We start from the raw sequence: 13121 nt of genomic DNA, 5'->3' as shown, positions 1-13121 counted from the left end.
ATTGATATGTGAGACCTACCAATTAAAAATTATAAGGTTAATGACCCAAAAAAGCATGAACTTTGACAATTTTCTCAATTTTGGCATAAGCTTTATTTTTTGATAAAATAGGCGCGAACTTTGATTTTCTTATCACATTAGGCATCTGTGCCATTTTCTATCCATTTTGCTCTAGTGAAAAACGATGCCTACATAGCAAACAGTATAACATCACGTTAACAAAAATAATACATAAGAAAAAACATAAAGGCTTTAATCGAAGAAAGGGTGGGGCCCTCGACAAGCCACCTCCTCTTCCCCTCACCCCCTGTTTGGGGTCACCAGTAACTCCAAAAGGCATTGAATGCCCCAACCGAGCTTATGGTGGTCGAGATCGAGGCCTCACCTGCCAGAATCGGCCCAACCCTCTAGAATCGAAAGAACCCCTAATTTTGAGATTCTTTCGATTTGGAGATTCTCCTGATTACAGTTGGTGGGGCCTCGATCCCCTCCTTTGGTTGGCTCCCTAGGGTCACCGACGACCCCGACGGGGAGAGAGGAACACCCTTTTCTCTGATCAATGACTTTATATTTTTTTAATTATTTTTGTTGACGTGGTGTGGCATCATTTGCCACATAGACACCATTTTCCACCACATTAGCAAAATGGATAGAAAATGGTACATATACTTAATGTGATAAGAAAATTAAAACTCGTGCCTTTTTTTGCCAAAAATAAACTTCGTGCCAAATTTGAAAAAAGGAGCCAAAGTTCATGCTTTTTTGTTTCATTAACTCAAAAAATATAAGAAAAAAAGGATTCGTTTGGTTTCGGAGTTGAAATTTTACTCCACACCATTTCAGCCCAATAGGGACAAAAGTATATTTTATATGTATATGATATATGATGAATTTATTATTAAAAAACTGATTGTAATAAGAATCTAAAAAAAGTAGATGTGAGAAATTATTAATAAATGAGAGAAAAATAAAAAATATATATGTAAAAGTAGATGAAAAATTATTATTAAGAAATTGGTTGTAATAATGGTTAGAAAAAAAATATGAGTGAGAATTTATTATTAAATGGAAGGAAAAAATAAAACGGTAATAATTATTTCGTTGAATTCAAGGAATAATTGAGTGGAATGGAGTTGAGTGAATATGATTTTGAAACCAAATAGCGAGCTTCATTTGGTTTTGAAGTAGGATTTCAGTTCTCCTCCATTCCACCCAAGTCTGGACAAAATAGGTAATAGTATATGAAGAGTTTATTATTAAAAATTAATTGTAATAATAGTTAGAAAAATGTAGATGTGTGAATTTATTATTAAACGTGAGAAAAAAATAATAAATTATGTATATATGTATATGTTGATGTAAAAATATATGTGAGGATTTATTATTAAAAAATTAGTTATAATAATAGTTAAAAAAGTATGTGCGAAAGAAAAAGATAAAAAATAATGATTATATTGTTGAATGAGAGAATAATGAAGTAGAATGAAGTAAAATTATTATTTCGAAACAAAACTCCGCGGTACTAATTTCTCACGATCTTCAGAGTAGTAGGGATCTTTGGAACCATTCTCCCCTATTATTTTGCTTCCTGTGTCCAGTTCTTAAGGTTGCGTTTGGTTTCATAGTAGAATTTTAAAATCAGATTTTGATTTTGATTTTGAGTGGAATAAATTGAGCCAACCCTTTGACTTTGTATGAGTTTTGTTGTTTTGTTGTGGAAAAAAGTGGTATAAATGGGATCCACTCTTTGACTTTGTATGAATTATTTTGTTTTGTAGTGGATAGAGTTAAGTTAGAATTGTGATTCTAAAATTATATTTACAATCCAAACAAGCCCTAAATTCTTTTGCTACTATATACATGCTTCTAAATGTATCATCCGCAAGCAACAAAAGAATCACAATCGTTCCTCTATTGATTCATGTTATTTAATCAAAGGTTATTAAATGAAAAAGCGTGTAACTTTAGAATGAAAAAGTATATAGCGGTAAAGATCAAATCCAAAATTTTTTACATGATTTTCTTTCCTATCAATTATTGTTGTCAAGAATTCATTCTGCTAATGTTGATATTTTTTTTTATGGTAATAGTCCTCAACGGGACATTATTCGTGTAATAATTTGGGACTATATTTCAGGGAAAATTGAAAGAGATGAAATCCAATCCTAGCTCGGCTGAATTAGTCGTGGTCCATTAGACTTTCGGATGCGGGGTGGAGGTGAAATCCAATCTAGCTCCAAATCCCAATCTTTGGCCATTTTACGAACTTCATCTACACAACACACTTCTCGAAGTATCATTATGAAAAATATATATTATGTTTTGTTTCCGTTTCTCTCTCGTTCTCTAGCCATAATATTAACTCATCACTCCATAATTGCTCTTTAGGGTTTAGCTTATTTAATATGCCGGGTCACGTGAGAAAAGGAGTTCTTGGAATGTGCCCTTTAAACTAGATGGTCTTTCCCAAAGGGTACTTCTGGATTTACCATGCCATCCTGATCACCAAGCACTTCAAGTACCATAATATATCGCGATGTGAGAAACCCAAATCAGTGCATACTCCACTTGTACAACCATCTTAGCACATTTGAAGCTCGAGGATTAGAGCTTCGAGGTCACAACCAAATTTTATTTCTAAAGATGTTGTTGATCAGCTCATATTCTTATTAACAATTTAAGGATCTATGTCAGCCGGTGGTTTGAAAGACATGACAAAAAACATATCGAGGTTTAAAGATGCTACTAAACAAAACTTTTTATGTTATAAACATAAATAGTAAAGGGTTCTTTTTTTTTCCTTTTTTTTTAAGTGGTGCCGATTACATGATGAAGCTCCTTTCGGCTAGAAAAAGGAAAAAGAAGGCTGAATTAGTTGACTAACGGAAAAATATATTTTTCATCTTATAAATTTGATATTCAATCAAGTTTAATCTTAGAAGATTTAAAACTACCGAATCAATTTTATACGTTTACTCTATAAGACAATTTCGGTTCTATAAATTTTTAAAAGACATTTTTAATTTTATAAGTCGATTTTCAATTATAATGTGATTCTATAAGTTTTGAAAAACAAGATATTTTTGGTCATATAAATCACGAAATAGACAAAAATTGCCTTATGAAGCAAATGTATAAAACTAATTTGGCACTTTTAAAACTTAAATGATCAAAATTAACCGAATACTAAACTTATAGGATCAAAAATATATTTTTCTCGTTAACTAACATAAGAAAAAGGACTGGCATTAAATAAAAAAAAATAGAAGGGGAAAAAAAGAGACTAGCTGGGTCAGTGCCAAACAGACCTTTAACTCTAAAAGGGGTATTTTCTTTAAAAAAAAAAGATTTATGTAATTATTTATCTTTTCCTGTATAATAATACACTGTGTATGTATTGTATTGCCGGCCGTAGAATTTTACAGATCATCAAGTCGTAAACATACGGTCTTCTTCCGCTTCCTTCCAGTGAGTCGGAAACCCGCAGAGACAGCGAGATAGAGCGAGAGAGAGAGAGAGAGAGAGAGAGAGAGTCCTGCCTGACTCCTGAGATCCCCTCCTCCTCTCTTCGTCATCATATCACCTGAAAAATCTTCCCTTTTCTGCTCTGCTGTAGTTCTTTGCTCATCGATCATCAATGGGTCTCCTCGAAGCTATCCTCAATTGGCTTCGCAGGTGAGCTACTTCTATATGCGGACCGTGGTGCATACATTCTCTTGCTTAATATCCACCCTTCTGGGAATTCCTTTTTCTCCCGGCCATTTTTAGCCTCTACTTCAACGGGTTTGAGCTTTTGATCTTTTGGAAATGCCGATGATCATCTTTGCTTCTCTTCCCTCTTGCGTTGCTTTTTGGTTTTCTGCTGTTTGAAGTTCGAACTTTTATGTGGGTTGGGAAATGGAATGCTGTCTTTTTTTATGTTGCTGTGATTTTGTCAATAGCCTGTAAGTTAGGAGGGAGAAGTTTGGCATAGTATTTTGGTTGAGTACTTGGCAAGGTGGGATTTCAAAATACAGGGGGACAGTGCCTTTGGGCCGAGGCTGTAAAGGGTAGTCTTGGGGCTACAGGGGATGAGGAAAAGGTTTGCAAAACTTGAGATGGGATAAGGGATCTAACAGGTACTTTATTACCAATTTGGGTGGCTCTAGTATGTATTACTCAATGCCCGGTAATCACGACGAAGGTTCTACGTGATCTTTCCGTTTTTCATTTATGCTGTCTATTTTTCTCTCTCGCTCTCGTGTTTTATAACCTGTGACCTCACCATTTCTCCAACTTATTCAGCCTTTTCTCATCAGAGGTCATGCTTGTCCCTCGTGATGTCATGTTTTGGAAGCTGCTCTGATTTATGTAACTACCAGTCCTAGATAGAAGTCATGCTCTTCTCGTCCCCATCTTATCTAGGGAAAATAGTTTTACTGCCTGTGGAAGGATGTATATTTTTCATTGATGAACACTATTGACGCGTTTCTTACACATTTTTCTCGCACTTGATGTTGGGATATCTATCGGTTGGAACGCATAACATGAGAGTCCTTGTATTGTTATAAGCATGTTCAGACTTCCACCTGTTTGTTAGTTCTTGTGCAGCCTGTTTGTTTTGTCAGCTCCTTCTCAGCAAGTGGCCAGGTCTCACTTCTTTTGGTACTGTCTGTTTGCAGCCTCTTCTTCAAGCAGGAGATGGAGCTGTCCTTGATTGGACTTCAAAATGCCGGGAAGACTTCGCTAGTCAATGTTGTTGCAGTAAGTCGATTTTTCCCATAAATAGCGTCAGTGATGCAGAATGCTTGTTTGGTGTATGGAAACGGCACTTCCAGTCTCCTTTTATCCTTTCAAAAAAAATGAGAAAAATAGTGACGGGTGTGCTAGATCGCAATTAATATCCGGTAGAGGGTGATTAACCTCGTTCTTGTAATTTTCTTTATTTTCAAGCTATAAATATGAAAATTGGAAAATCAAATATAACTTTGAGTTTTCATTTTTCCTCTGCTGATCCTGCCTTCTTGGTCTTGGTCTTGCTTCTAGACTGGTGGATACAGCGAGGACATGATCCCCACTGTGAGCTCACATTTCTTTAAGTCCTCTTCTAATTTATGTATTGCTTTTGCAGTAAAATGTTTCAATAATGGAAACCTTCAATTTACTTGTCAGGTTGGGTTCAACATGAGAAAGGTGACAAAAGGAAATGTCACGATAAAGCTTTGGGATCTCGGCGGTCAACCTAGGTTCCGCACCATGTGGGAGCGATATTGCCGAGCAGTGTCTGCTATCGTGTAAGGAATCAGTCCTATAATCAAACTTCTGTAATGCTATGTGTGGTATCAAGGAACAGTAGTTCCGCAAACTGATACTATTTTATCCGATTGATTCCTACTGCTCTCAATCTTTTCCTTTCTCTCTTTATTTATACCAAATGCTTCCCAATTCTGATGTGGAACCTTTCAGTTAGTGGTTCTTGATTGGTAAGCGAAAACGTATATTGTCTCATTTTTTTCTTAATTATTTGCACAGTCTTTCTAAAGTTCCATTGAATGATTGCCTGCATATTATCAGGTCTTCAAGTTTCCTTTCTTAATTTAAATTTCATCATATGTTTTAAGAATTTGTTGTTGATTATTCAGCATCGCATATTATATGAACTTACAGTCTAATTAAATTGGTATGGTGGAGTGTTTCTTTGTTCTATATAATGTTGTAAGTGGATGGAAACATTTGACCATGAAAAAGAGAGCAAATTTTTTTCTAAGGCAAAATTTTGTGGCAGTTTGGATACTCCCTATAAAGTACAGATCTCTGGTTTAACTAGTAGACCATGGGAATCATTTGAAAGTGTTGTAGAATCAGACTATGATAGTTTTTGTACAGCTCGTCTATTTATAATTTTTATGCGAGAACCTCCACTTTCAGTTTGGGTGATTCCCTTTTGACCATCATTTTTGTTTTCACAGAAAAATGAAGCAAATATTCACATCCATGTTGTTTGTTTCAGTGTGTTCCGTTTGACTTGGCAAATATCTTGGCTACTAAGATGTTTAACACTAACAAAGTTACTATGGCCCTGATTTTTCCTGCAGATATGTGGTAGATGCTGCCGACCCTGATAACCTGAACATCTCAAAAAGCGAGCTCCACGACTTGCTGAGCAAACCTTCGCTGAGTGGCATTCCTCTACTTGTTCTGGGAAACAAGATTGACAAGCCTGGAGCACTTTCTAAACAGGCATTCACCGATCAAATGTGAGATTCTTTTCATTCCTTAACTAAGAAATTCGAAGGATTTTTTTGGTTGTGTAGTTTACATATTTTTGTTTGTTTCGGAAGATCAGAAAGGAGGGAAAATGTGTTGGATTGCCCTAATGAATGTCTTACATAAATTGCAAATCTAAATCCAACACATGATTTTTCTTATTTTCTCGCTGTCTAAAGAAGATGGATCTGAGCGACTGGAAAAATGGGGAATTGTTTGCCGAACAAGACTCCACTGAAAATGTCATGCCTGTTGATACTTGGAAAAATCTCCTGCTTTCTTTCCACTTTCTGGGAACGCAGTGACTGCACCCGGGAAACATTTGAGTCCCCTTGTCTTCTAGCTTTCCAAGTGAAAGTATATGCGTAACTTTTCATATGAGCAGAACATCGGAAAAGGGAAGCAACTGTAGGAAAATTCTCAGTGGAGAAAATGTGGAAACCTTGTCACGGTCGAATGAGCCTGGATTTCTTTGGGGTTTTACTGAACATAATAACGTTCGACTTACTGCCTTTACACAGGGGATTGAAGTCGATTACCGACAGGGAAGTATGCTGCTTCATGATATCATGCAAGAATTCGACCAACATCGACTCAGTTATCGATTGGCTTGTGAAGCACTCAAAGTCAAAAAGCTGAAGAAAGATTGGCTTGTAAAGCACTCAAAGTCAAAAGGCTGAGGAAACATTTGCGGCTTCCGTTGTGTTGTATGGGCTTTTGGGTTCTGAGAAAACATCATGGTTTCATGGGTAGTGCAGTTTTTTCTTCGTTTAACTTCTGTCACCTATTATCTGATTTTCGTTCGTCCGGTTTGCTCAATGTATATCGAGAATGAGGGTGTCAGCTGTGTGATTTTTCCGCGAGAAGATTTCATATTAACAAACATCAATTCGGTAATTTATTATAATGTAAAGAATGGTTGAAAGAGTGGGAAGCTGCTACTTACTGTTGCTGTGATGCCTTATATATGTAGTTTTGCTGAAACATTACATTGTCCAACTTTGCTGTGAGTTTTCCTGTGACTTGTCATATTTCAAAAAAAGGCGACCGAACTCGGGATCCCGCGATTGTTGAGTTAACCTTGCGTAATGTGCTCCACGAGACGATAGATTAATCCGACAATTGCACTGATGGCGGCTGGTCCCTTGAAGGACAATAGAATTTTTTTTTTTCCTGACAAATAGAATTCATCAAAAAAAAAAAAAGACAATGGAATTTTCTTTTTCTCCTTGTATTCTGACTAATTTTTAGTTACTCGGAGCCCGCCAAAAATAAAGATAAATGCGTCATTACGCTACGTGATCATTATCTGTCGTCTAAAACCTTAGCCCGTCTGTTGGGGTTCACTGTCCGCTAAGCCTTGTTTCTTCTTTCGCCATGGAAGCTTCACCTTCCAACTCTCACCAGCTCCCTCCCGCCCCGAAATTCCAACCCAACACCGAAAGAATCAAACGGCGCCTTCTAAAAAATGGCGTGTTCCCTACTCCCAAGATCGTCCACACCCTCCGCAAGAAGGCGATTCAGAAGCACGACCGCAAACAGGACAAGAACTCGGCACAATCCCAGGATGTTTTCCCGCCCGCCCAACAGCAGGCCCTTCTCGAGGAGGCCCACTGCGAGAAATTGAAGCGGGAGTACAAGGAGTTCAATAAAGCCGTGAACTTGATGGTGGGCTTGCCCTGGGAGGGCGTGGAGAGGGTGACGCTGAGGGAGCTCGCGAGTGCGAGGGATGAGTACGAGGTTGGGGTTGTGAGGAGAACGAGGTTGAGGGAGTTGGGTGAGATGTTTGAGGGGAGGAAGAGGGAGGAGTTGCAGTGGGTTTTGGAAGATGATCCTGTTGAATGGAAAGGGAGCTGGGTGGAGAGGGAAGGCTCGGATTGGGACCCGCAGAAGAGTAGGAAGAGGAGAACAGAGTCCGAGGTAGTAAAGTTCTTGGTCACCAGGTTCGTGCTCCGCATAATTGTTAAGGGTGTTTTGCTTCTCCGTATCTAGAACATTTGACCTGTTATGCCAAATGATCCATATAGCTTATCTTATGGTTTCGATTTTTGCATTATCCATTTTTCGTAAATATATAAACGCGGGATAAGGATAACCAATGCTGTTCTATGCCAAGTTGTGTAGTATTTGGATCCTGATATATCGCTGTTCTGTTTGAGTTCTTGTCAGGTGATTCTTGCTGCCAGCAGGTTTCGCATTTGTTTCATTTCTTTTGATGTCATATTCAAACGGTGCGTGCATGATTTACTTGTTCTTGAAAAGTGTTGATATGGGCTGTTTGTGGTGAAGGTTGAGCGCGAGCGAGATTGATAAAAGGGACTGGAAATTTTCGAGGATGATGAAGCAATCAGGGTTGCAGTTCACTGAAGAACAGTTGCTTAAGATTCTTGAAGGCCTCGGCAGTGAGGGGCGCTGGAAACAAGCGATGTCGGTTGTGGAATGGGTGTATGATGATAAGCAACATAGGCATTGGAAGAGCAGGTAACTTTTTTCTAGTAGTTTCTTTATAAATGTATGCGACTACTTGAGGTGTGATAATCTACCTAGATATTTTTAAAAAGAGTGATGAAAGCACATGTTTTTTCTGCTGGAAGTTCCACCTTTTTCAAACTTATGATCATTCATGTTCTATAGCGTGAAAGAATAAACTGTTGGTGTTTCACGACAAGGTGAAATCTTTCACGCATGCTTAATGAGCATAGTACTGTTTATTGTCCACAGAAACAGGTTTAATATGTTCCACAATAAAAGGATCATTTGATTCGTTTGTGTTTATTAGTGATAATATTGTGATTTTACAGTATAGACTCTCTCATAGCGAACATCTTCTATTTTTCCCAGGTTTGTTTACACGAAACTCTTGGCAGTTCTTGGGAAGGCAAGGAGGCCCCAAGAAGCTCTCAAAGTTTTCAATCAGATGCTGGTAAATGGATTATTTTTTGAACTTCTCGTTTTCTCTAAGTTGGCAGCAACAAATCATAAAGGACCTTTGTATCTGTGGACTCTTGAAATTTGGCCAATTTAGGAGGATTTCCACATATACCCTGATATGGCCGCATACCACAGCATTGCTGTTACACTCGGGCAAAGTGGGCTTGTGAAAGAACTGCTTAACCTTATTGAGTCCATGAGGGAGAAAACTCGCAAGAAGATTAAGAACTTGCGTAAAAAGAGCTGGGACCCAGTCCTTGAACCCGACCTGATCGTGTATAATGCTGTAAGAGAGCATTTACATCTCTCTCTCTCTCTCTCTTTTTGCCCCCTCGTAGATAGGATTTAGGTGAAATATTTGTGTTATAACCGGTCAGTTCCTAAATGTGAAATTGTTTTAGGTATTGAACGCGTGTGTACCATCTCATCAGTGGAAGGGTGTTTCTTGGGTGTTTGAGCAATTGAGGATGAGTGGCCTGAAACCCAATGGAGCCACATATGGACTAGCAATGGAGGTAATTGCTAAGTATTAAGCTTGTCTATTCTTATTTGGCTAAGCCAGAAAACATTACCATATATGGATCTGTGCTTTCTGAAGTATTTGTGGTGCGTCTAAACATGGTAGTGGAGCCTGGGTTTGATGCTCCGGACTCTTCACTTGCCTCCCAATATATTCATTTTTCACGCATCGGGCCTAATAACTCATAGCTCCTGTAGAAGTAGCAGTGGTAAAGAACAAAACATGAAATCATGCCTTGGTCAAATTTTTAGATGGGTCTGTTTGCTCAGGCTTTATCTTGGTGTGGGAGTCCAGGTCTGAGCCTTCACAATTTTCATATGTCTCTCCCAATTGATTAATTTTACTCATCTGAATCATGAGTTAGGACGTTAAATAACATGTAGTGCATGACCTCCATCTAGAGCTTAAGCTTGTTCATTTTGGGCAGTGGCTCTTAAGAAAGCTTAAGATGCAGGAAACTATGAAAAAATGTCTGGGTAGTTTTGGTATTCATGCATAAATTGGAGTCTTACAGGACGTGCTTGTTAAAAGGTAATGCTTCAATCCGGAAAGTATGACCTCGTCCACGAGTTCTTTCGCAAGATGAAAAGAAGCGGGGAAGCTCCGAGAGCGATCACTTATAAAGGTCATTGCTCATTTTCTGGACTTACTTTTGCCATACCAATGAATTGCTGGTTTTCCTCACACTGTAATTCACTGATCAGTGCTTGTCACGAGTTTCTGGAGAGAGGGGAAAGTTGATGAAGCTGTGGAAGCTGTGAGGGATATGGAACGCAGGGGAGTGGTTGGAACAGCCAGTGTGTATTATGAGTTAGCTTGCTGTCTCTGCAACAATGGAAGATGGCAAGAGGCTGTGGTGGAGGTAATGAGATTTCCCTTCACAATTGTTTGTTTCATATTTGCGTAGTCCCATCATGAGATGGACAGCCTTGTGGACCCAACTTGAGGCGGGCTTGGGCGAGATTACTCGCCTTGCTGTGCTATCTTTGTTCAAAAGAAGGCCTCGTAAAAAATATTATTAAAAATTCAAAGTACAAAACCATTTATTCGCGAGAAACCTTTCAAAGTTACTTTTGTAGGTGCATGTATAACTGTGTTCATACCAAAAAATGCACTCGCAGGTTGAGAAGTCAAGAAAACTTCCTCATGCAAAACCTTTGGAAGTTACCTTCACAGGCTTGATAATTTCTTCCATGGAAGGCGGACATATAGATGATTGTATATCCCTTTTCAACTACATGAAAGGACAGTGTGATTGCAGCGCTAACATTGGGACCATAAACACCATGCTTAGGATCTACGGGCGGAATGATATGTTCTCAGAAGCTAAGGAACTGTTCGAAGAAATCAAAGGAACCCAACTCCCTGAAAGGACTTCCAGTGGTAGTGACAATGTTGTCCATGTTTCACTCATTCCGGATGAGTACACATACAGCTTGATGCTTGAGGCTTCTGCCAGAGCACTGCAGTGGGAATATTTTGAATATGTTTACAAGGAGATGACCCTCTCACACTATCGGCTGGACCAAACAAAACATGCATCTTTTCTCATGGCAGCATCTAAAGCTGGAAAGGTCAGATATCTGCATCTTCCTTTTGGAAGTTGGAACCTTTTTTCCCCCTTTGGAATTCTCTTTTAGATCCTTGTGCATTTGTTCATTTGACATAATGGATGATATAAAATAAATGTGCATCTGTTCATGGAAAGGTCTTCCTACTTTCAGTTAGTGGTGTATCTTTTGAAAGAACTTTTTCCCGATTTTCTGTTATGAGAAGAGAAAGGCTGTGGTGGAGGTAACATGTTTTCATTCCCTACTTTTATTATTTTCTGAGTATTTGCTGTTATCCATCTTCCTTTCAGTTGGAAGAATGTAGATGAACTGAACTTTCATGAAATTCTGTTTTAATTCTTATTAAGCTGCAAAATTAGGAAACTGGCCTTCGAGAGTTTGAATTGTTTGTTGTTTTCCAGAAATTGGAGAGAAGAAAAGCAAGAAAGAAAAGACTGACCAACATGTTTTCCAACTGTGTTCTGTTTTCCTACAAAATAGATATAGAATTATAGAAGATTGACCAAACATGACTTGATGTTGTAAGTCGACTGAATCAATTTGGTTCTAATAAGTGAAGGCAGACTGGAAAACTTTTGGATCCTTTTGGAGGAAAGGTAGTCCAACATCGAGCCAATCATGGGATGGAATTCCATTAGGACTCTGTTTTTGGTTGTGGGGTCCATTGTAGATCCAAATGTATTACCAGATTGGAGCTATTGAGCTGCGCTAGGACTTACTTTTCCTTGCATAAATGCAGGGGCATCTTCTCGAGCATGCATTTGATTCAATTCTCGAAGCTGGTGAAGTGCCTCAACCTCTGGTTTTCCTTGAGATGGTTTTTCAAGCCACGGCTCAACATAACTATGAGAGAGCTGTCACCCTTATCACGATAATGGCCCATGCACCATTCCAAGTTACTGAGAAGCAGTGGACCGAGCTCTTCGGGAGGAGTAACAGAAGAATCCCCGAGGAATGCTGGGAGAATCTCTTAGGTGCCCTCCGCAATTGTCCTCTAGCAAATGAAGCCACGGTGACCAACTTGGCGAGATCATTGAACTCTCTCCTCGAAAGATCAGTTGAATCGGGAGAAATCTCTAGCTTGGGCAAGGGGACTGGAAATTCTCAGGCAGATTTGGTGGGCAGAAGAAGCCTTAGTTTCGGCCAAGACGACCTTGGCACTGTGAATCACGGTACATCTGACGGAGGTGAACCCAAAATAGACATGAGAGGAGAAAAATGTTACATTGCTGGAGAGGTCTGTGGCGATGACTTGCCAGAGGGGGAGTCGAACGGTATAGACAGTATACTCTCGACATTTAGATTGGATGACGACTTAGAGGACGAAGATGAGGAAGATAATGACGATTTGGAGCTTGGATTAGAATACGACTCTGACGAAGATGAAGAGATTGAACCGGACTTGCCCTCAGCGGAGGAGATACTCCAAATGTGGAAAGAGAGCAGGCAGAAGGACGATTCAACGCCAAATTAGTACCATCTTACTCGGAATCCACAATATCGTATATATTGTTCCTGAAAAAGTTCCTCTGCTACCGGAGCTGAACTTTCCATAAGAGTTGTTGTCCATAGACTCTACAGATGTACCAAGTTTTTTGTCGACAAATTTAAGATGACTAAACTGCACAAAATTGCAGAGGTGCCAAATATATATACTAATGTACGAAGAAAGATGTTCTCAGCTAATGCCTTGCTGTTAATCTGCAAATCATGTCTTGAGAATATTCTTCGAACTGTATGATAAATACCAATGGTGGAGGTGAAATCTTTACGGGCTCGAATCGGTATTGAGTTTGAGTCTCTCTCGGTCATGACCGGTCTCTGCGATGTTGCTTTGCTCTAGTTTGAGTAGT

At 39.0% G+C, this 13121-nt stretch overlaps 2 protein-coding genes across 3 annotated transcripts; both read left to right on the top strand.

Moving 5' to 3' along the window:
- The first annotated feature begins 3456 nt into the window (after nucleotides 1–3456).
- LOC116199378 (ADP-ribosylation factor-like protein 8a) lies at nucleotides 3457–7203 on the top strand. The gene is made up of 6 exons (XM_031529707.1): nucleotides 3457–3675; nucleotides 4662–4743; nucleotides 5026–5058; nucleotides 5152–5273; nucleotides 6075–6236; nucleotides 6768–7203. Exons 1-6 carry the CDS (start codon nucleotides 3638–3640, stop codon nucleotides 6883–6885), a joined length of 555 nt encoding a protein of 184 aa, XP_031385567.1. The 5' UTR covers nucleotides 3457–3637; the 3' UTR covers nucleotides 6886–7203.
- A 354-nt stretch (nucleotides 7204–7557) lies between these two features.
- Nucleotides 7558–13049, top strand: LOC116199377 (pentatricopeptide repeat-containing protein At5g67570, chloroplastic). Of its 2 annotated transcripts, XM_031529705.1 has the most exons (9): nucleotides 7558–8189; nucleotides 8536–8727; nucleotides 9088–9169; nucleotides 9272–9463; nucleotides 9579–9692; nucleotides 10229–10322; nucleotides 10402–10559; nucleotides 10819–11271; nucleotides 12008–13049. In XM_031529705.1, exons 1-9 carry the CDS (start codon nucleotides 7624–7626, stop codon nucleotides 12740–12742), a joined length of 2586 nt encoding a protein of 861 aa, XP_031385565.1. In that variant the 5' UTR covers nucleotides 7558–7623; the 3' UTR covers nucleotides 12743–13049. The 2 variants fall into 2 exon arrangements, with proteins under 2 accessions (XP_031385565.1, XP_031385566.1); XM_031529706.1 differs by lacking the exon at nucleotides 9272–9463.
- The last annotated feature ends 72 nt before the right edge of the window (nucleotides 13050–13121 follow it).

Source organism: Punica granatum, chromosome 3, assembly GCF_007655135.1.
Source record: "Punica granatum isolate Tunisia-2019 chromosome 3, ASM765513v2, whole genome shotgun sequence".
NCBI classification, from domain to species: Eukaryota; Viridiplantae; Streptophyta; class Magnoliopsida; order Myrtales; family Lythraceae; genus Punica; species Punica granatum.
This window is presented reverse-complemented; position numbering and strand designations above follow the sequence as displayed.

Bases quoted from the DNA above. Each gene is read 5' to 3' on its own strand.
- LOC116199378 (XM_031529707.1), top strand. From the start codon at position 3,638: ATGGGTCTCCTCGAAGCTATCCTCAATTGGCTTCGCAG. The intron at 5,059-5,151 runs GTGAGCTCACAT...TTTACTTGTCAG, and splicing joins GCGAGGACATGATCCCCACT to GTTGGGTTCAACATGAGAAA. The intron at 5,274-6,074 runs GTAAGGAATCAG...TTTTTCCTGCAG, and splicing joins CGAGCAGTGTCTGCTATCGT to ATATGTGGTAGATGCTGCCG.
- LOC116199377 (XM_031529705.1), top strand. From the start codon at position 7,624: ATGGAAGCTTCACCTTCCAACTCTCACCAGCTCCCTCCCGCCCCGAAA. The intron at 9,170-9,271 runs GTAAATGGATTA...TGGCCAATTTAG, and splicing joins AAGTTTTCAATCAGATGCTG to GAGGATTTCCACATATACCC. The intron at 10,560-10,818 runs GTAATGAGATTT...ATGCACTCGCAG, and splicing joins GGCAAGAGGCTGTGGTGGAG to GTTGAGAAGTCAAGAAAACT.